The following is a 22,942-nucleotide window of genomic DNA, read 5'->3' as shown; positions in this document are numbered from 1 at the left end:
CATGGTAGGGCTTAGAGGCAGGAAAGAAACTATATATGATGTAGTTATAATCTCAAAGAATTATTTTGAAAAGTTGAAACAGGCTTTATGACCATGTTCTCCAGAGACTAGGGATTTGAAAGAGAGCACATGATGGGTTACTCAACCTTTGCTCCCAGGATGTGCATCTCAAATCATAGCCACATAATTTAGCCAGATCTTCTAGTCTACTTGAACAAGTGTAACTATAGTAATTTGACAGGGTCAGATTTTATCCTGATTCTTGATTGCCCTCATCTGTGAACACCAGTAAATGGTCAGTCAGGATATTTGTTGATTATCTAAACCTGACTACCTGATCCACATTGCTAACCTCAACTACTGCAAAGCAGGAAAGCTTTCAACCTCCATCCTATCCCTCCCTTTCTGCACTGTGACTACATCAGCTTCAAAGTTGGTCATTGAACTCAATTCTTGAACAGGTCACTCTTCATTTTCCCAAATAAAAGCCAGAGATGTTGCAGGACACTCATTAACTGGTCTATGTTTCTTTCTTACTTACCAGTCAAGGCCCAGCCTGGAAGGAGCTGCAGAACTGTCTTCCCAGCACTGGACAGCAGAGGAAGGAGTAAGTATTCAAGTCAATTATCAACTTGACAGTGTGGTGCAAGCCTGGGATTGAGAAGGCATTGCTCTAAACAGAAATAAATCAATAGTACTTGAGAAAATGAAATGAAATTCCTAACGACTGAGAAACACTGGAGAACAGAAACAAATAGAGATTAGCACAGTAATGCAATTAAAAAAAATGAAATTTTCAAACATGATACCAGTAATTGGCATTTTTAAATGGTGAAAATGATTTATTGTTAAGATAAAAAACTTAGCTATATTGACTTAGAAAAAGAGTAGTCCTTTGCCTAGTAGAGGGAATGCCATTAATAAGAGACTGATAGATGTTGGCTGCTGAAATCTGTAACCTGACAGAGTAACAGTCAAAGTTCTGTTTATCAATCTTTGTGTCAAGCAGGACTGAACATATTTGCAGAGAAAAGTTCCCTAGGGCTGGAGAGATGGCTCAGAGGGTAAGAGCAATGGCTGCTCTTCCAGAGGTTCCGAGTTCAATTCCCAGCAAGCACATGGTGGCTCACAACCATCTGTAATGAGACCTGGTGCCTTCCTTGCCAGCAGTACATTGTATGCTTAAGAAAGAAAGAAAGAAAGAAAGAAAGAAAGAAAGAAAGAAAGAAAGAAAGAAAGAAAGAAAAGTTCCCTAATTGGAAGATCTTTATATTTGGCTCAAGCTAACCTTCTCAATGTGGAAAAACTACCAATTTGGTCTGCCTTCATTCACAGGACGTGAATTAATACACGCTTGGAAATTACAAAACTACTCCCCCTGCCACAATCAAGTCCTTTTTCATAATTGTGACTCCAGCAGCTAATTGTTGACCTTGTTTCCCCTCTGCAGTGTACACCATGAACTATTTTCCCTATTCTAGTGTGAAGGCAGAAGCCATGCTCCTCATGGAAATCTTTTCCTGTGACTGCAATAGGTAGTTAATAATTTAAAAATTTGAAAATTCCAAGGTAGTACAGTCATTTAAGAATTTAGGAAGTGTACTATAGAGGATAGCAAGGTCAATGACCTGGAGAGCAACAGACTGGGATCAAGGCTACTGGAGTCAACAACATAGGAGAGCTTGTTTCAGAAATATTTTTCTAAAAGGCTGGAAGTGCAGATGTTCTAGAATTAATATGCCTTCCCAAGAAGAAATCACTCTACACACTTAAGAGTTTAATAAAGAAAACTGCTTTAGTACTAGTATGCTTCTTCACCTTACTCTAATGCTCAAAGAGGAGCCAGCTTAGAACAGACTTTGCATTACAAACTTCCTGTCATTCTTATTTTAGGTTCAGGCACCAGGTTACACTTTGAACAATTTAAATAGGGACAGGAACTTAGCACATGGAAGATTTACACAGCAAAGATATTCCCAGAATTATTTCTTAAGTATAACAGTGACATAAAATAACAGGTTATTCTCCAGTGACAGGGTCCTGAGGTGGAGGTGCCAGAAATGAGAAAGATAGGAAATGGAGAAGGTAGAAAAGATAAAGGCTGGGGTGAAATGGTCCTGTACAAGCTATGCCTCTTACCAAGTAAGCTTCTTAAAAAGAATAATATCGTGTATACTACTTCTAGGGGGGAATGGAAAGAAATGGGAGATTTTTATGAAGTCAGCAGAAACTGTCATGAGCTATTGTGGGCCAGGATGCAAATGCAGCAGATAGCAATTGATAATTCTGATGTCAACCCACCAGATGAATAATTCTCTGATGGAGGAGAACCTTGTTCAAGCAAGGCTTATGGAACTACTGACTCTGGAAACTGTTGTTTCTCTGTAATTCCACATGTGCAGAAACAACTGTGGTATCTCCCCAATATCTGCACTATAATGTGTATCTCATATGATATGTATATGTAATCTCATGATTATATCTCAATCTTGTGAACACATATATCCATGGATAGTCAGGAAGATGACTTCTCATTAACCTGTATAATTTTGAAGAACAGAAATATGCTAGGATATGCTTCATAACTGGTCTATTGTCCCATAAGGTCTGGTTTTTTTTCACTCAGAATAACATAAGAAAATAACAATTTCCCCCAGTCTAAGACAGGCTACACACATTTAGCTGATCTGAAACCTCAGAGCAATTTCAAACTAGACTGAGTGGGTTTGTATACATGTCGTAATTTAAAACATGAAAAAGGACAGTCGTAGATGTCTAACCAAGGCTATTAATACAAAGCAATCTAAAGTACTATGACAATTCTTTGCTTACTAAAAGTCTAGCTGATAAAGATCACAATCACTCCCTGTATGAATTCCTCAGCAGGGTGTCTCACAAGGCAATGTGGCCCCAGGTTCAGGATGGGAAACTAGGGACCTTGAGCTCAGGCACTGCCATGGTTACTCACTCCCCTCAGTTTTTGTAATTTTTTTTATTGCAGAAAGTTTGTTGTTGAAATAAGCTGTGGAGAATTGGAGCAGAATGGAATAAAGAGAACAAGGAGAATAAAACAATGAAGAGAACTAGAGCTGAAGAAGAATAAAAGGGAATGATCCTCAGATTGTATGAATCTTCTTAAATAGGAAATCGTTTTAAGCCCTGCTACTCTAAAAAGTATTTTCTTAGTGACCCTGGGTGCAGCCCTGAGAGCTGAACTCTCCCAGGCTGCAAAAGAAACTACCATACAATGGGACAAATTCAGGGAGGTCTAATAAAATAATGCCGTAAAAGGGGAACACAGTGTATCTTAAGAACATTACTGACCAAGCCCACAGAGGCCTTGGGACTGAGAACCATAGCTCCATGTGATGGGAAGAGTTGGATTCTCAGGATCTGAATCAACCCCTCCCACAAAGCCCTGGCCCCAGATCATTACCAGTGAGAAAGCTTGGGGGGGGGGGCGGTAGATCAGAGCCAAGACAGGCTCTCCTAGTAGCCCTAATAGAGATCAGGCCTTAGTTTCGGTTCACTAAAATGGGACAGAGCTAAACAGACAGTCATCAGAAAAACCACAATTTAGGAGCAGGCATCCCAGTCTTCTGCTAGCTCAGCAGTCACCCCATGGCCCCTTCTGCTGGCTCAGCACATGACCCCCAGTCTCCTGATAACTAAAGATAGCTTTCCCTACCCTGCTGCTAGAAGGTCCCTAAGCACTAGGACCTCCCTCTAACCAATCAGACCCCAGACTAATCTTTCCTCCACCAATCAGTCACAGATTAGTCTCTCCTCCCTGAAATTTCCCAAACTCTGCTTAAAGGAGCTTGTGACCTTTTTTAGTGGCCGCCAAGTGCTACATTGGAACCAATAAAGCACTCTTGTTATCACATACATGGCTGTTGGTCTTTTCTTGGAGGCTTCTCTCAGACCCTAACAATTGGTGCATTGTCCATAAAGTTCCCCAGAGAACCCCACCATGATAAGCATCTGATAACCTGGCTGGCTGGTAAGTGAAGTGAGCCCTCTGTGTCTGGGTCTGTTCTGTCCCTTGTTCTGTGGTTTGTGGTTTGTTTTTTTTTTCCCCATCTGGGTGGCTCAAACTAACTGAATCTGTAGGCTGGGGTTTTGACTGATGGATGCATTAGAGGCCACGTGGGCTGGGAGATGTCCTGGGCCCACCTAGATGGGACAGAGGGTCCCTTTGGTTGAACAGGGAACACAGGTCACACCTGTTGCAAAACGGAACTCCCCAGGGAGATATGCCATCAGCCTACTTTGGTTCCTGGTTTCTTTCTTAAGTGCTGTGCTGATATATTTCTGTCAGTGTTATTTTTGTGTTTTCCTGTTGTTTGTAATGTTACCTCATTTACTTCTCTTAGGAGTGGATCAGTCAAACTCAACTTCTTCCCTGGAGTCTTATTTTGGACCGCTCCAAGGACTTTCAAACCCAAGTCAGTGACTTAGGGCTCATTATCTGGAGGGGGTGAAAGAATTCTTGATAAGGACATGGCAGGACTTTGGGTGCCCAACAGAGAACCAATGGCTGATCACTGTGGTGGCTGGGGAAGCTGATTATCATTGGTTAGGGTGAAAAAGAAAACCCTACTGCTAGTCTTAGATGTTTCTCATGGTACAAGTTTTACTGTGATGATGCAAATTTAGAGTTATTTCTGCTTTGGTATATGTATGATTCTGTTCTTTTTTTTTTTTGTGGTTTTTCGAGACAGGGTTTCTCTGTGGTTTTTGGAGCCTGTCCCGGAACTAGCTCTTGTAGACCAGGCTGGTCTTGAACTCACAGAGATCCGCCTGCCTCTGCCTCCCGAGTGCTGTTCTTGTTTAAATATTAAAGGCATACAATATTCTAGACTACTAAAGGAAACCACAAGAAGAACTTTGATAAAAAGTTTTCATGTCTAGAAAGTAAGAGAAAAGGCAAGAGACTAAAATAATAAGGAGAAGAGAAATAAAAGATAAGGCTGTCTGAACAGAGATAGGAACCTGAGGATGTATAGTAAGTTGTAAAAGGCCAGAGGAGGTATGAGATTTGGCCATGTTATGTTAATTCTCGTTCATTTTATTTAAAAAAAAAAAGCTGATGATTCACTACAAAATGTTTGTGTTAGGAATGGGGTCATTCTCTTTAAAGGAGAGAGGGGGACAGACCACTGCCTACCACGCCCCTGTACCCTTTCTTTCTCCAGGCAACAGGGAGAAAGGGTGCTTTTCTATCCCACTACTTTACCCCCAGGTACCCCAGGATGAGAGGTATGGGAAGGCAGAGGGGGTGGGATGGAGGAGCTCCCCACATACACACCCATTCTCAAAAGGAGGAGTGACCAGCTGGGGAGAATTCCGTGGCCCTTCCATTGCATGCTGTGGACCAACCTGATGCTGGGGACAGGCAACATCTAGTCACCAGCCCTTGGTCACCAGCAACCTTTATAACTGGAAATTATAAAATCTTAAGTTTTCTGAGAAGCCAGCAAGGCTCACTGAACCTGTTGTATTCAGTTCTTTTCACTCACCAACCAACTTGGGATGATTGTTTTCAACTGCTCCAAGTCCTCTTCACTACTGAGGAGAGAGACAGGATTAGAACAGAAGCTTAGAAATTGGTTCTAGGCCCAGATGGAAGACTGGCCACCAAATCAGATCTCATAAATGTTGGGTTTTCTGTGATATGACTTAGTTGGGATTCTACATAGAAAAATGTAGGGAGAGGCTGAAAGTCCACCTCCAGACTCTAATGGGGGTTTCTGTCCAAAGTTAGTCAGGTATGCCAGGGCCTGAAGAAACACCAGGAGCATTCCCTGAGAGGGGGACAGAAGTTTATAACACCTATACACCCTGGAATCTGGAAGCACCAGAGAATTGGTCTGTAGTCAGCCCAGCTTTTGTCAACCAGTCAGCACCAGATATTCACCATAAGTTGCAGAGACTAGAAGGTTTTAAAGGTAAGAGGTTGGCTGAACTCATGGTGGCTGCTGAAAAATAATAGGGAAACCCCAGAGGAAAGGCAGACAAAAGGGCTTATGAGAGCTTTATAAAGACAGATTTGGAGTCTCATTCTGAGATTCCTGGAGGCAGGATTGCTATTTTTGGAGGTCAAGACTACATTGGGGACCTCTGCCAGATCCACCAGGCAAAGTCCCACTAGCCTGTCCACACCCGACCTCTGGAAGAGTCAGCAGACAAGGAAGGCCCTCCTGCTATGTCCAACCTTAGCCAGATCTAGCAGGCAAGGAAAGCCTGGTTGTCCATGACTAACCACCACCTGAGCCAGCAAGCAAGGGAGGCCCGCCCATTCCTGACCTCTGCTGGAGCCAGCAAGCAAAGATGGCCCAGCAGCCTGCCCATGCCCGAACTCCACCAGTGCCAGGAGACAAGGACGGCCCGCCCATACCCAACCACTGCTAGAGTTAGCAGGTAAGGAAGGCCCACCCACTCCTGACCTCCACCAAAGCCAGCACACAAGGAAGGCCTGCCCACCCACGCCCAACTTCCACTGAAGCCAGTAGGCAAGGAAGGCCCACCTACCTGCCCCTAACCTCTGCTCTGCCATTGAGCAACATCTGTTGTGACTGGAACCATAGCCCTAACTCCACCACAAGGAGAGACCATCTGAGCCTAGGATTCACTGGCACGCGGAAGACTGACCACCAGAGACACAACCCCAACTACACCAATTGGAGGAAAAGATGGGTAGACAACACACTGAACAACACAAAGGGGAACACAGCACCATGAAAAAAATCAGTGGCTCTAACAGCAGCAAGACTTGAACACCTCAACACAGAAGAAGCAGAAAATGCCCAAAAAAATAACTTTAGGAAAATGTTTCAGGCCCTTAAAGAGGAAATGAAAAATTCCCTCAAAGAAGTGGGGGGAAAGACAAACAAAAAATTGGAAGAAATCAACAAAATCCTTAGAGAAAACCAAGAAAAAGCAATCAAACAGATGAAAAAAAAATGATTCAAGACTTGAAAACCAAAATAGAAACAATAAAGAAAACACAAACCGAGGGAATTCTGGAAATGGAAATTATGGGTAAATGATCAGGAACCACAAATGCAAGCATAAACAGCAGAATACAAGAGATGGAAGAAAGAATCTAAGGTACTGAAGACACAATAGAGGAAATAGATTCATAGGTCAAAGAAAATCTAGAACACCAAACTTAAGAATAACAGGGATAAAAGGAGAAAAAGTCCAACTTAAATGCCCAGAAAAATATACTCAACAAAATCATAGAAGAAAACCTAAAGAAGGATATGCCTATGAAGGTAAAAGAAGCTTACAGAACACCAAACAGACTGGACCAAAATAATGTCCCCTTGTCACATAATTATCAAAACAATAAACATATATAATAAAAAATATTAAGAACTGAAAAGGAAAATGTACAAGTAGCATATAAAGGCAAACCTATTAGAATTACACCTGACTTCTCGGTGGAAACAATGAAAGCTAGAAAAGGTCCTGGTCAAGTGTTATGTAGACATAGAGACCACAGATGATGTGTTCTTGGATTCAGTTTGCCAGTATTTTATTGAATACATTTGCATCTATGATCATGAGAGAGATTGATCTGTAATTCTCTTTCTTGGTTGAGTCTTTGTGTGGTTTCAGTATCTGGGTAACTAATCTCATAAAAGGAGTTTGGCAATGTTCCTTCTGTTTATATTATGTGGAACACCTTGAGGAGTATAGGTATTTACTAACTAGGCACACCTACAGGTGGAACAGTGTGTCCAGTTGGCAACATTTGCAGTTACATCATGATGCAAAGTAAAAGAGAATTTCAGCTCTAATCAAATCTAAAATCAACTCAGTCAAGGCTGAATAACCTCAGTCTATATTGAATACTACGCTGTCTCCTATAAGGGACATACCAGACTTCCTCCTGTCATCCTTTTAGCTACATAACTAAAAAGTTTGCTCTTAATAGTTGGCACTGCTGGTATTCCTCGTTCTCATATCCCCTTCCTCTCAGCTTCCTACAACACTGGCTCCTGCAGTATTGACACAGAGAAATTAGGGCATTGTGGGTTTCTATGATACTACTTCATTCCTTGTTCTTAAATTCTTCCTATTAACTCTTGATATCATTTATTCTTTTGCATTACTCTTAGACTCCTGTGGTTAGAATCATTCTCTCAAGGACAATCATGCAAATATGTCATGTCTTGAACTACTGTGACTCTTTCAGACTACTCACAAGGTGCTTTGGAAAGGCAGCATCCTGTTCTTGAGAATCCTGAATTCAAGGTAATACTTCAAACAACAAAGGCTTTAAGAGCTGAATCAGATCCACTGTATATTTTTAACAACATCCCCTCTGGCTCACCCAGAGAAGAATCATCAGGGGAAAGTTTTCCTAATAAAATACTCATTTCATCTATCGCTCTAAGAAAGTGACACTAAAGGCAATCAACAATAATTTTTGTAAGGAAAGCAAGGAGAGCAGGTAGCAATATGCTCCTGGAGTCATGCCCAGAATTAGACAGCAAACTATATATTGGCCTTATCAAAAATGTTTTAAATTCTCCTTGGCCTTGCCAAAAGGAAAACTTATTCATGTTTTTCTCAGGCCTTGTCCCCCAGTGAAGTCATATTGTTCCCAGCATTAATGAATGCCATTAATAAGAGACTGTATGACTTTGTCCCATGTAAAATGTTAGCTGCTGAGTGCTATAAGCTAACACAGATTTCCAGCCAATGGCCTGTGTCTCAAACCTCTGAGCTAACTTACTGTGTCAACCAGGATTGCACACATCTGCATAAGAGAGTTCCACAATTAGAAACTGAACATTCAATAGCTCAAGCTACCCTCCCTAAATTGTACACCCATTAATTCTGTCTGTCTTCATTCACATGGAAGAAATTAATGCATGCTGGGAAATTACACAGAATGTTGTTCACCCTGCCCTTTCAGGTCATTCTTTATGATGAAGACCCCTGCAGCTTCAGTCTGTGATCAAGCTATTGTCTAGTCGGTTTCCCCCTGCAGTGTACACAGCACACTGATCTTCTTTCATTCTACAGGGAGAAGCCATGCTCCACGGTCAAATCCTTTTCCTGTTACTGCAATGGATAGCCCACTATGCAACTCAAACTGGTAACTTTAGAACTGTGGTGCTGCAGACCTGTAAACTAAGAATTGAGGGTGGTCAGTTGGGAGGAGAGCCAAGGGCAATGCCCTGTAGGACTACAGACAGGGTTCAAGTCCACCTCAATCAATATGAAAGACCTTGACTCTAAATGATTTTCAAAAAGACTAGAGATGCAGCTGTTCTAGAATTAGTATACCTTCATGGCGCACCAGGACTTAATGTTGACTGTACCTGGAATGGCCCCTTGACAGCATTTAGAGGCCTGTCTTTTAACAAAGGGATGGGCCTTTCTGCTGACTGTAAATCAGGGTTGTCTCCCTTGTTATGGGAATTCAGCTCTAAAGGTGATTAATACTGTTTAACAAAAAAAAAATACTGTTTAACAAACTTTCCATCTTCCCATACCATTCTCTAACAGGCATGGTTAGTGTACTACTTATCTTAGGGGTATTTGGGATGGAGCCCGCCCTTACCTAAATTCTACTTTGTGACTTAAGTTCTCCTAAGAACGGGTAAATCCTTATACCATCAATTCTATTACAATTAATTCTACTCTTCTACATCACAGTCTAGACTCTATGTGATGTTAAGTTGGGAGCGTCATCCCCGCCCTTGATATCCATCCCAGCCCCCAGGCCTAGGAGTTGCGTTGGTCTGGACTCCAAATCCCAGCATTCCAGGGAGGGTTCAGGACCACTCACACCGGGTATTTACGTGGGCGCCCAGAGGAAGAACACGTGGGTCCCGGATTTTGCACGTGCTCTCGGCCACCCGAGAGTGTGCATTTAATAAAACACGGGCGTTTTAATTTGGTTTGATTTGACCTGATTGGATTTCTTTGCGCCGGCGGAGCTGCTCGTCTTTTCCTAACACTCTACACAGGAGATAATCGTTTACAAGCCCCACAAAATTAACTCCAGGCGGATCCGAAACCTAAATGTTAAATGTTAAAAATGTAGAACTTTTGGAAGACGCTAGAGACCAGGGTTCTCCGAGCTTGGCAAATTTGCCTTCCACACTGACAATACAAGGACTACAGCGCGCCTTTCATAGTGACGTCAACAACAAGGATATTTCTAAGTACAGTCCTGCTCCCAGTGCTGTGTGCAGATGCAGCCAGCGGAGTGAGGTTATTCAGGGGCTGCCTCCCTGGGCCAGGGAGTTGCAAGGATCACGCAGGACCACACAGAACCAGCAGGAACACGCCGAACTCTGTCTAGCCCCCAGACTCCCACCAAACCAGGGGAGGACTCACCACACCACCTCTCGCAGCTCAGTCAGCCGCGCCACACAGTCTAGAGACAGCAGCCTCTTTCTCACCAAGGCCAGCCACTTCTCCCTATCTGTGGAGAACAGGCTCTTTTACTCACCATGGTGCAGTTGCCAAGCTAACCCGCTTTCTCCCCACGATGGAGCCCAAGGCACAACACACAGTGCAACTTCCAACTTTCACAGGAAACAAGCTGAGCCAGAAGCCTGGCTCCCAGAAGTACCCTCCCATCTATCTGACTGGTGGGTCCGCAAGAGGCTCTGATTGGAGAGTGAGGCCTGAATGACAGGACGGTGAGCTGAAGGCACAATGCACAGTAGTTCCTAGCTCTGGCTTCCCCTTTTAGGACAGACCTATCCAGGTTGGCTGGAGATTTGTGCCAAATTCAACACCAATGGGTTCAGTTTTACAAATTCAGAAGGAGGCTACTTAGACAATTTTGCACGAGAGGAACACAGGGTAACTCAAGGGCATTATAAACAAGGTCCACAGTGGCCTTGGGATGGATAACCACAGCCCCAACTGTAGAAAAACGTGGGTTCTCAGGATCTGATGCCACCCCTCAGCCAAAGACCCTACCATGCAATTTCCCTGTTTTAGAGAAGGTGTTCTCTTACTTTCTCAATACATCAGGACCTTAGATAAAAATTCCAAGGACTACATAGGTTGCCAAACTCAAAGGGGCCTAGTTTCAAGTGTCTTCTAGAAGTTCTCCACTTCAAATTTGACATTTAGATGTAAAATTCTTCTGTTTTCACAAACCCAAAGAATTCTTGTGAGTTCCAGGGAGCCAAATTGAAGTATCCACCTTAAACAGGTCAGATACACCACTCTCAATTTCCTGATCCTAATTTTTTTTCCTAAACTTAACTTTGTTCTTTGTTCTGCCAATACATTAAAAAAGTATTAAGAGACTATCTACCCAGGATGTGACCAGCACCCAGCTTTCTTACCCCCCCCCCAAGATGACACCCACAAATAAGCAGGAAGCACTCTTGAGAATCTACCGCCCTAATTCCTTTAACCTGTTGTGCCTAACCTCCTGCATTTTTATTTAAAAAAGAGATGGGTATGTAATGGTCTGTCCTGTCCCTTTAAGAGACAAGCCACTCCCATCACCCACCCCCATCTGCTAAGGCAAGCTGATCTTCAGCTTCCAATCTGGGTCCACTGAAGGAGAAAGATGCCAGAACATTACAAGTAAGTCATAGACTCATGGCAATACATAGATTAATAGAAATGGGTTCATCTAAGATCTAGCTAGGAATATGCCTAAGCCATTGGCCAAACTGTGTTGTACTTAATATAGTTTCTGTGAAATTATCCGGGTCTGGGTGACCAGGAAACTAAAGCGCAGTCTCTGTCTACAGTCTACAGATGGTCTTTCTGTGTCAGCGTCATCTCAGAAAGAGAAAATGACTTACAGCAGAGAGTAACCAAAGCCTCTACCCTACATCTCTGGCTGCTGAGCTTTTAGAAGCCCTGGTTTGTCAGCACCTGTCTGTGAACCCACAGAATTACTTCCTCTACACTTGTATTATCTGACTCACCTCCAGTCTCTCTAAGTTCCAGGGAGAGCTTTACAATAATAAAACAGTCAGTCATCTGGATGAAATCACTTCCCCAATATACTTGAGATCTGCCATGGTAAAAGGGCAGCTTCAACTGTCCCTCTTATGTCCAGGCTTCCACAGGAAAAGTCTTCACGGAAAGCATGTGGGCTCTGCTGCAGACTCCATTCACTGTGGCTCCTCTGGGGCTTCCTACTTACACTGCTTAGCTGGAGCTTTTTCTTAGTATCAAGAAGCATTTCTTACTCCACTCCCAGTCCCCAGAAGGGTCATCTCAACTCTGCTTTCCATCATCAGGTGGGCCTAATCTGCACTACCATCCTAGAAGAGAGGTGACAGATCTGCTCCAACTCTGATAATAAATGAAGCTGGGACATGATCCTGAACCCACAGAGATGTAGTAAGAAGGGCCCTGAAATAATCAGACAAACTATATTATTTAAATCACTGCTTAGCCCATTAGCTCTAGCTTCTTATTGGCTAACTTTTACATATTAATTTAACCCATCTCCATTAATCTGTATATTGTCATGTGGCAGCGGCTTACTAGGTAAAGTTCCATTCAGCTCCAGCAGGGCTACATGGCTTCTCCCTGACTCCACCTCCTTTCTCCCAGAATTCTGCTTAGTTTTCCCTGCCTAGTTCTGTTCCCCTATAGCTCTGCTATAGGCCCAAAGCAGTTCCTTCATTAACCAATGATATTCACAGCATACAGAGGGGAATCCCTCCTCACAGAGAGAAGTGGGTACACCGGATCCCTGTATAGATACCTGGTATCTAAAGAGTTAGCATGCCTACCTCATGTACCTGTCCCTACAGACCAATACAGCACATGGTACTGTAAGGACAGGAGTCAAATGCAGGTGCTGGAGAGATGTCTCATAAGAGCATTTACTGCTCTAATAGATTTTCTTAAAAAGAAATTTCTCCTTACATGTGTTTTTCTTGGATTTAATTACATACCTAGTGCCTATGGAAGTCAGAAGAAGGGACTGGATCCCTTTAAACTGGAGTGATATAAAGTAGCAAGATTCCCTGTGGGTGCTGCGAACTGAATCCAGATCCTGTATGAGAGAAGTATGCTGCTATTGTCCACTGGATCATCTCTCCAGCTTCCATGTTGTTTTATATTATCTCTCTCACTTGTGGGGTTTTCCAGCTTGTTTTCAGTCAGCACTTTCAATGTGGCAGCTCACTGACTTTTAGCGTCCAAAGATTTTCTTCTATAAAATCTGTTGGTAGTCTTTATTATGGATCCTTGTATAATAAATTGTAATTTTTCTTTTCTGTTTCCAATATTATTCTTTGGTGATAATTTGATGTATAGACAAAATTCTTGTTAGTTTTGATTTTTGAAACAAAATCTCATAATGTAGCCAAGGCTTAAGATAGATTAAAATGTCAGGGGAGTGCTTGGAAAATTAAATAAGTGGGGCAGAAACAATATAAAAATAAAGAGATAGCCAACTTCACAAAGTCACCTTCTGTCCTCCATGTGAATGTTGAGATATGTATCCACCACCCCCTACCATATACCTATGCAATAATAATTTTTTTTATTTAAAAAACCGCACATTTATTTCGCTTTCTGATTCTGTGCTTGTGCCTTCAACACTTTCACAACAATTTTCTGCTCCTCAATAAGGAAAGCCCGCTTGATCCTGTCACGGACACACTTGGCACACATGGAGCCACCATAGGCCCGGCTGACATGCTTCTTTGTCTTCAACAATCTCATGAGGACTTTCGGTCTCACAGCACGAACCCCTCAGAGTCGGCCTGGGCACACACCGCACACTGATTTAGGTGCTTTTCCAACCTTCTTGGTGTAAAGGTAAACAATCCTGTTGCCAGGGGTTCGAGACAGCCTAGTTTTGTTGGAGGCTGTGTTGTAGGATGTCAAACGCTGGACCATTCTGAGTGCCTCTAAGCACCGTCCCCAGAAGAGGAAAAAGGCATAATAATTTTTTTAAAATAGGCAAATTACGTCTGGTTGTGAAAACTCCAGCTAAGGGCTGTGAATTCTAAAGCAATAAAGGTGGAGTACATAGTCTATAATCATCTTATATAGAGATTTCAATTGAGAATGTTAACACTGATGAACCACACTAACCAGATGACCTTAATTTGACTTTTCCCGGTTGTAAACCTAAAACTCAAAGAGATAGTAAGGTTTCTTTTTGACATTCAAAAGTTATGTCTTAACCCCTTGTGACCTGGTATATTAAGAACAGCTTGAACCCTTGTCATCTATGGACTCATCCAATGATCTCATTTAACAAATACAAAAAAGGATAAGTAGGGGTGAAACTTCACTGAACAATTCTCTTAAAAAGCCACCCAAATTAAATAAAAACACTTTACTTAGTGAGATAACCCGGACCCAAAAAGATGAATATGGTATGTACTCACTCTAAGTGGATTCTAGCCATAAATAAAGGACATTGAACCTGTAATTTGTGATCCTAGAGAAGCTAAATAAGGTGAACCCAAAGAAAAACATATATATATATATATATATATATATATATATATATATATATATATATATATTTATCCTCCTGGATATTGGAAGTAGACAAGATTGCCAGGCAAAAGTTGGGAGCATGGGTGTGGGGGGTGGGGGGAAGGGGAGATGGGGAGAGAGAAGGGAGAAAGGGAGGATTGGGCAGAGCTTGGGGGAATGGGATGGTTGGGATGGAGGAAAGGTGGATATGGGAGCAGGGAAGTAGATATCTTAATTATGGGAGCCATTTTAGGGTTGGCAAAAGACTTGACTCTAGAAGGGTTCCCAGGTGCCCAAGGAGATGTCCCCAGCTTGTTCCTTGGGCAGCAGAGAGGGTGCCTGAACTGGCCTTATCCCATAGCCACACTGATGAATATCTTGCATATCACCATAGAACCTTCATCAGATTATGGATGGAGATAGAGACAGAGACCCACATTGGAGCACTGGACTGAGCTCCCAAGGTCCAAATGAGGAGCAGAAGGAGGGAGAACATGAGCAAGAAAGTCAGGAATGCGAGGGGTGCATCCACCCACTGAGACAGTGGGACTGATCTAATGGGAGCTCACCAAGACCAGCTGGACTGGTACTGATGGAGCATGTGATCAAACCAGACTCTCTGAATGTGGCTGACAATGAGGGCTGATGAGAAGCCAAGGACAATGACACTGGGTTTTGATTCTACTGCATGGACTGGCTTTGTAGGAGCCTAGTCTGTTTGGATGCTCACTTTCCTAGACCTGGATGGAATGGGGAGGACCTTAGACTTCCTACAGGGCAGGAAACCCTGACTGCTCTTAGGACTGGAGAGGGAGAGGGAGGAGGAGTGGGGTAAGTGAGAGGAAAATGGGAGGAGGTGGAAATTTTTAATAAAGAAAAAAAAGCCACCCAAATCATAAACATGGCTATTATTAAGACACTTGACTTACTTTATACCTAGTTGTCCTGAGAATCTTTTGTGGCGTGGTCCAGAATCCCAGCATCAATGACAAAAATTCACTGAAAGAACTGGGGCTGAGACAGGCAGCAGCACACAACCTATCTTCTCTTCCAACTCCTGCTGCCACTGACAGGATAGCCTGGACCTCCCAATACTCCTGCTTCGGCCTCTCAAGTGGTAACACTGCATGTCTGTCACCCTTGGGTAGCATTTTAAATTACTGCTAGATATTGCCTCATTGTCCCGAGAAACTGTTGTACCAACTTCTATTCTCACCAGCCTTGTGAGAATGTCTTAACCCTTACCAACAGTAAAAATGATCACTCTCCCCCACACCTCTGTCATTCAGTACCAAGGACTGAGCCCAGAACTTGCCATATGCTAGGCAAGTGATCTAATATCCAAATACATCTCATTCAAAGACTATGTGGCTCTCCTTTGTAACAGAGTTAGTAAAAGGAGATAATCTACAAAGTTCTAAAGGCTTGAAAATAACCGCAGATCAAAGATTTCGAAATCAGCTTTTGTGAATTATTCACCCACACCACTATTTAAGGACTTTGAAAACATTAGATGTGTTATGTTCATAGGAGGATACTGTTATTTTAGATTTCCTTACTATCTGCATTCTTTATCATGTATATGACTGTCCAGTTGCATGGAGGGACCAGAGCTTCCATCATAGAAAAATATGTCCACTATATAGAATAATCTCACTAGTAATTCTAGCAAATAAGTAACTTTTCTAAATTTATTGAGATTTTAATAGGTTTTTGAATGTGGTTCAAACACAGACTTTTGTAAGTGCTAGGCATAGGCTCTATTGTGGTCCTTTCTCCCTAGCTGGAAATAGAAAATATTTTTGGTTACTTTTAAATTCCTATCAACGTCATTCAGAAAATCCAAATAACAGATATTTGTTTAGTTATTAATCATACAAGCTGTATCATGTCAGTCCTGAATTTAAATGTGCTTTTCAATGATTTTATGGATATTTTTATAATTGTTCTAGAGAGAAAAAATAAAAATTATCTTAAAAATTAAATGGCTGGAGATATAGCTCAGTTGACTGAGTTACTTGTCTGTACTCATGAGGTTCAGAGTTCAATCCCCAGCACTGCATAGAATGAATATAGTTCACATGCCTATCATCCTAATACTTCTGAATCAGTGGCAAGAAGAATAGGAGGTTCAAGATTATCCTTGGCTATAAACCAAGTTTCTAGTTCTAATGGTAGTAAGGAAATATCAACTACCCACTATATAAATACAAAGGATGAAGGAATAGAACCTGAAGCCAAGTGAGTGAATATCCTCATGTGTATTTATTTCCCAAGGACCCGAGGCCCCTGTGCATTAAGGTCTTTATCTGCTGACCTGCAGATGACCTGTTTCACCCTGGTCCTCCACCACTGAAGAGTTAGCTTCCTATCACACAACAAAGACCTTCAGCACACAACATTCAGAGCTACAGCTGGGTAAGTCCTGCCCTTAGCCTCTCCAGCGATGTCCACACTGAGCATTGCAGCACTTGTAGAAGGTGGTCATTGGCTCATCTGCGGAACGGGTCTGAAGCTGCATGAAATAGGCACGGGGATGTTCACATTTTGGACATGGCTCTGACAAAGAGAAAAACAAGTCATCCACATTACACAAATACTGTTAAGTATGGGTAAATATCGCATCCCCGCATTCATCCAGACTACTTTGCCAATGGTAAATTTGCCAATAGCAACATCCTACCCACAGCACACCAATACTAGGGGGACTGGAGAGACTGTGACTTTGAAAGCACCTCCATAGTATCACTTTCTTTCTCAAATTTTATTGAAGACTGGCTGGAAGCATAGCATGGGAAGGGTCTTTTATAGTCTGTTTTGTGGGGCTATAACAAAAATACCTGCCCAGTGTGGTAGCACACAGCTATAAAACCAGCATTTAAGAGACTGAGACAAGAGGCTTGCTATAAGGCCAGCCTGGGCTACATAACAAGAGTCTATCTCAAAAATAAACAAATAGATTTAAAAAAAATTAAGCCCCTACTCATTTTCCATTTTCAAGGTTTTTTTTTTAAGATTTATTTATTTATTATGTGTACGGCATTCCTTCCATGTATGCCCGAAGGCCAGAAGGGGGCACCGGGTCTCATTATAGATGGCTGTGAGCCACAATGTGGTTGCTGGGAATTGAACTCAGGACCTCTGGAAGAGCAGTCAGTGTTCTTAACCACTGAGCCATTTCTCCAGTCCTCATTTTCAAGGTTTTTGTTGTTTGCTTTTATAAAACAAGTTCTTGGAGTTGGCCTCAAGGTCACTAGGTAGCCAAGATGACCTTTAGCTCCTGATTATTTCAGTCCCCACCTCCCAAGCTGTACTAGCACACCTAGCTAATTCTAACTTTTAACATAAAATTGTATATTTCCTTATAGAGAAAAAGACTGCTAATCACACATGTGCCTTCCTTCTCAAACAGATAATATTTAGGGCCCTATTCTTTCTTTCCATTATCACATTTAAGTCTATCAAACATAAATCTTTTAATTTTTAAAAATTATTTTATGTGTATGTTTTGTTAGTAAGTATTCTATGAACCATGGATGCCAGTAGAGGACACTGGATCAAGATGGAAACCACCGAGTCATCTCTCCAGCCCTACTTTTTCTGTTTGTTTTTCAAGACAGGATTTCTCTATATAGTTTGGAGCCTGTAGACCAGGCTGGCCTCAAACTCACAGAGATCTATTTGTCTCTGTCTCTTGAGTGCTGGCACCACCCAGCTTCCCCAAAACTATTTACTGATTGACAGATTGATTGAGATAGGGTTGAGAGTACTGACTTACATGCTTGAGCCACCATACTTCACTTCCAGCTATAAAACTTTTAAATCCATATAGAATAAAAAAGACCAGAGATGATCATTTTTTCAATAGTGGTATTTGAAAATACATACAACAGAGTTCTCCTAAGAAGCCTATACCTACGAGAGCATGGATGACTGCCCTCTATGTATCTCTCTGCCCCTCTCAACAACCATCAATATTTAAGTTGAAACCAACACTGAAACTTTTTTGTAATAAACTCTGAATTTGCTTCAAAAAGAGAATATATACCAGATTTTTATACTGGTCTAATCTGACCTGGAGAATCGAAATGAAACAATGGAGTGGGTATCAGTATGGTGATTTTCCTTTCAGAATATCTTTCCTTGAAAGAACCTACTTTAAATTTTTTAATACAGCCAGATGGTGGTACACACGCCTTTTAAACCTAGAACTTGAGCCGGGCGGTGGTGGCGCACACCTTTAATCCCAGCACATGGGAGGCAGAGGCAGGCAAATCTCTGTGAGTTCGAGACCAGCCTGGCTACAAGAGCTAGTTCCAGGACAGGCTCCAAAGCTACAGAGAAACCCTGTGTCGAAAAACCAAAAAAAAAAAAAAAAAAAACCACCTAGAATTTGGCAGGAAGGCAGGTGAATCATCTAAGTTCGAGGCCAGCATGGTCTACAGAGGAGGTCCAGGACACACAGGGCTACACAAAGAAATCCTGTCTCAAAAAAAAAATCCACAAAAAACAAAAATCAAACAAACAAAAAAGTTTTAATGCCTTGCTTAGAGTTTAAAGAACGACTACATTGTAACTAAAACATATCATCAAATACTTCCTGTAGTGGCAAACACAAGCTATTTGTAATTACTGATATTTGCCATTATTTATATTTCCTTAAATTCTTTCATACTTACTGGGGGAGAGTGGAAAACAACTTTTCATGAATCAGCTATCTGAGCTCCAAGGATCAAACTCAGGTTGACAGATTTGGCAACAAGAGCTTTTACCCGCTAAACCATGTCATTGGTCATAATAATATAAAGGGTTGTATTATAATAAATGCATTATTATTAAATATAATAAGTAATAATAAACAGGGTTGAGTCACTGGCTTTGTAATGGAAAACTTCCCACCTGCAGTGGAGTCCACGTTCTCCCAGGCAGCTGCTCCCCCAAGCACATCATCCACCTCTTTCAGCTTTGGATACTTTCGGTTTGTTACCTGACAAAAATAAACCAAAGATTTCAAGTAATCATACAGTTTAAAAGGTGGGACACCAAACTATAACCCCTCTCCAGCATTTCCTCTACATGGTAAATGGATACAAAATTTATCTTCTTCAGAGAGCACCAAAAGCCATTAAAATGTTGGGGTTTTATGACTGGGATGTTCCCAAAACAACCCAGAGGTCCAATGTCAGAGCCCTCTAGAGACTGGAGGAAACACCAGGCAGAGCAGGAAGAAGAGTTGAGTTAAACCCTACTCTTTTCTCATACCCCTAAAACACCTAATAATCCAATATGAAAGACACAAAATAAGCCTAGCAGTATCATTTATCTGGGTATCCCAGCATTCCCCGGGGACACATTTGGCTGCTTTCCTAAATTTAGCAGTCAATCTCTCAAACTTCGAAACTAAGTCACCATTCATCTTATCACAAATCCAGACTCTAAACTCCATATAGCTCTAGGAAAGTGCAAACATTAAGAATGAGGGTGGTGGTGGCGCACGCCTTTAATCCCAGCACTCGGGAGGCAGAGGCAGCCGGATCTCTGTGAGTTCAAGGCCAGCCTGGACGACGAGAGCTAGTTCCGGGACAGAGAAACCCTGTCTCGAAAAACCAAAAAAAAAAAAAAAGAAAAGAAAAAAAGAATGAGGTATCACCAAGGCCTGGTGATGCCGTCTGCAATCACAGAACTCCGGACACCAAGGTAAGGAGGAACAAGAGCCGAAAGGTAAACAAAACACCAAGGGCTGAAAACCAGCATAACAGGAATGAGGATAAACTGGGAGAACTGGATTGTGGTTTGTTTACTTAATTTTCATATATATATATATATATATATATATATATATATATATGCCATGCAGCCCAGGTGAACCTTGAACTTATTCTCCAGCCACAGCCTCCCCAAGTGATAGAATTATAGGCACGTACCAACAGCCAAAAAGGCTGGAATTTAAATAGGGTAGTCATTATTTTAAAAGATAAGGAGATAAAGGAAAAGGAAGAGAGAAACAGAGAGATATACACACACCCAAAAAAGAGAGAGGGGGGCGAGGAAGGGAGGGGGAGGGGGAGAGAGCAAAAAGAGCTACAAAAAGAACATAAAGATTTGAGATGAGAGGTGATAAGCGGACTGGAGTCTGGCACGCCAGGAACAGCGTGTGGGGACTGAAGGTTTTAAAAGCGTGGTTCAGCCTAGAGGTATGAACGGAAATTCTCGCAACTTTTTTGAGTGTCACAAAACGAGCAGCACAGAGCCGGAGGCAGAAATCTCTGTAGTAACCAAAAGAACGGCTTCGATTTGGTCGGAGCGACGCCACTGGATTAGCAACTGCTGGACTTGGGGAACCGCTGCTGCGAGAGACAAAAAACCTACCGCCCGCAGGAAGGTCTGAGCTCAGACAGCCGAGGAGGCGCTCGCCTCTGGTACTCACCTTGCGTGTGATATTATGCACGTAGGATTAAATGATTTATGAAATGTCACCTAGGTCTTCAATACCAAGTTAATCTGAATTTGGGAATATTAAATCATTTTTAATAAGCATGCTATCCTATGTACTAAATTGATTTTTTGACAATATACTTTTCTAAAAGGCACAGAGATGTACAAGGATTACGTATAAAACATGCTTATTAAGTATAACATAGAAACTAGTTTTATTTAATTTTATAAAATAATTATTAAATATTATATATTAGTCTTTGCACGTAGGGGCAAGTGTTGCAGGCGAAGCGATGGCAACGCTGTCCTTCCTCCACAATCAGTCCGTTTCCGCAGCTCGGACAGAAAAGCAGCATTGCTCCAGCTTCAACGTAAAGGTTCTCAATGTCTGGCGCGCTTCCGCCGCCGCAGACGCCCCTTGGAATCGGTCATTGGTACGTTCCCAGAAGGCACTGCGGCGGGCAGCCTCGCACACGCCATTGGTCAACGCAGATAATCCTTCCCTAGCTTTCCGTACAGGGCCTGCGCGTGCGCACGGGGCTCTCTGCCTGGAACACCAGCTGTTGACAGGAGAAGGCTGGCGGCGGGCGGCCCTGAAGTACCCTGGATCGGAGGGAGGTACCGGGTGATGAGAAGAAACTGCCACACGCCGAGCCGTGGAAGGGTTCCAGGAGGGTCTCTGAGCCGGGACTGACAGGCAGAGCCTACCCAAATGTATCAACTGCTGTCTGCCTAACGTATGGATCCGTTTAACCTTTTCTTCACCTGGTCTTAATTCTGTCATTTCACTTAGCTAGATTCAGCACTACAGACCAACTCTGACCTACAATACCAGCAGTTCCTCTCCACAGACCTCCAGCTGGTTCTTTTACTCGTTCCTATAGACTTCTTTACATTTCCCAGCTCTCGTTTCTCAGACCTCTTTGAAATAAATGCCTTTCCTCGTTAATCCTCTGCAGTCAACCTACACGGGGGGGGGGGGGGGGGGGGGGGGAGTGAGTCCTAGTTGCTTTGTTTTGTTGTTTTTTGTTAACTTTACACAAGTTAGTTATCTGGGAAGAGGAACCCCAACTGGCAAAATGTCTCTATCAGACTGACCTGTAGGTAAGTCTGTGGGCATTTTCTTGAACGTAAATTGATAGAAGAGGTCCTAGCGCATTGTGGGCAGTGTTACCACTAAACCAGTGTTCATGAGTGAAATAGGAAGGCAAGACGATAGGATGGTTTAGCCTTTAAGAGCACTTGTTCTGCCCTGCAGTAATGGCACGCGCTTTTAATCCCAACACTTGGGAGGCAGAGGCAGGTGGATCTCTTGAGGCCAGCCTGGTCTACAGAGTGAGTTCCAGGACAGCCAGGGATACACAGAGAAATCCTTTTGGGGGTTGTGGGGTGGAGAACTTGTTCTTGCAGAGGACAGAGATTCGATTCCCAGCACCCATAGGGTGGCGTCATAAATGTCCATAAAAACTTCAGTACCACAGGATCCAAAGCCCCTTCTGACCTCCATGCATGCCTATGGTACAAAAACATACACATAAACAAATTTCAAAACAAAATGGAAAAAAAAGGAAAGCAATATAAGCAAGCAAGTAAGCAGCATTTCTCCATGGTCACTGTTTCAGTTTCTGCACTGGCTTCAATAAACAATGAACTATCATCTGTAAGCCAAACAAACCCTTTCTTCTCCAAATTGCTTTTTGTTCATGGTGTTTTATTACAGTAATAGAAACCTAAACAAATATACATACTGTGTGGCTTTTAATGTGTGATTTAAGAATAAGTTCTTTAATATTTTTAAAAACTTTTTGTCAGCCACGATTACCAAGGAAAACAGGAATACTTCACAGTTGCTTTCACTGAAACTGTTATATCTTGTGAATTTACTGTTATTAAATAAACTCTGACATTGTAAAGACATAAATATGTTTGTCTATGATTCTGATATGGCACAATCATGGCAACTGTGAAAATCATCTTACTAGGTGTGTATGAAATGCACTGTCTTAAATATAGAAAGGTTAAATTTTACAACTAATTATTTTATTTTTTG

General features: G+C 42.2%; 1 protein-coding gene, 1 long non-coding RNA gene and 1 pseudogene across 2 annotated transcripts; all 3 read right to left on the bottom strand.

The window, feature by feature from the left end:
• Positions 1–563: 563 nt before the first annotated feature.
• LOC121445522 lies at positions 564–10,510 on the bottom strand. The gene is made up of 3 exons (XR_005973949.1): positions 10,481–10,510; positions 5,523–5,571; positions 564–673 (listed from the first exon to the last, which is right to left on the bottom strand). It is a non-coding gene; the product is annotated as an uncharacterized LOC121445522 (long non-coding RNA).
• A 3,017-nt stretch (positions 10,511–13,527) lies between these two features.
• LOC121445531 lies at positions 13,528–13,866 on the bottom strand (annotated as a pseudogene).
• A 3,007-nt stretch (positions 13,867–16,873) lies between these two features.
• On the bottom strand, positions 16,874–21,281 carry LOC121445534 (DNA-directed RNA polymerase III subunit RPC10-like). The gene is made up of 4 exons (XM_041647653.1): positions 21,163–21,281; positions 20,885–20,909; positions 19,357–19,444; positions 16,874–17,016 (listed from the first exon to the last, which is right to left on the bottom strand). The coding sequence occupies exons 1-4, from the start codon at positions 21,246–21,248 to the stop codon at positions 16,889–16,891; spliced, it is 327 nt and encodes a 108-aa protein (XP_041503587.1). The 5' UTR covers positions 21,249–21,281; the 3' UTR covers positions 16,874–16,888.
• Between the last annotated feature and the right edge of the window lie 1,661 nt (positions 21,282–22,942).

Source organism: Microtus oregoni, unplaced genomic scaffold, assembly GCF_018167655.1.
Source record: "Microtus oregoni isolate MIOR12 unplaced genomic scaffold, Mior012 000201F_ref0000476, whole genome shotgun sequence".
NCBI lineage: Eukaryota > Metazoa > Chordata > Mammalia > Rodentia > Cricetidae > Microtus > Microtus oregoni.
This window is presented reverse-complemented; position numbering and strand designations above follow the sequence as displayed.

Coding starts and splice junctions, on each gene's coding strand:
- LOC121445534 (XM_041647653.1), bottom strand. CDS start 21,248: ATGCTGCTTTTCTGTCCGAGCTGCGGAAACGGACTGATTGTGGAGGAA. Junction 19,445..20,884: donor TGCATAATATCACACGCAAG/GTGAGTACCAGA, acceptor TATTTTTGTCAG/GTAACAAACCGAAAGTATCC. Junction 17,017..19,356: donor GAACGTGGACTCCACTGCAG/GTGGGAAGTTTT, acceptor TCTCTTTGTCAG/AGCCATGTCCAAAATGTGAA.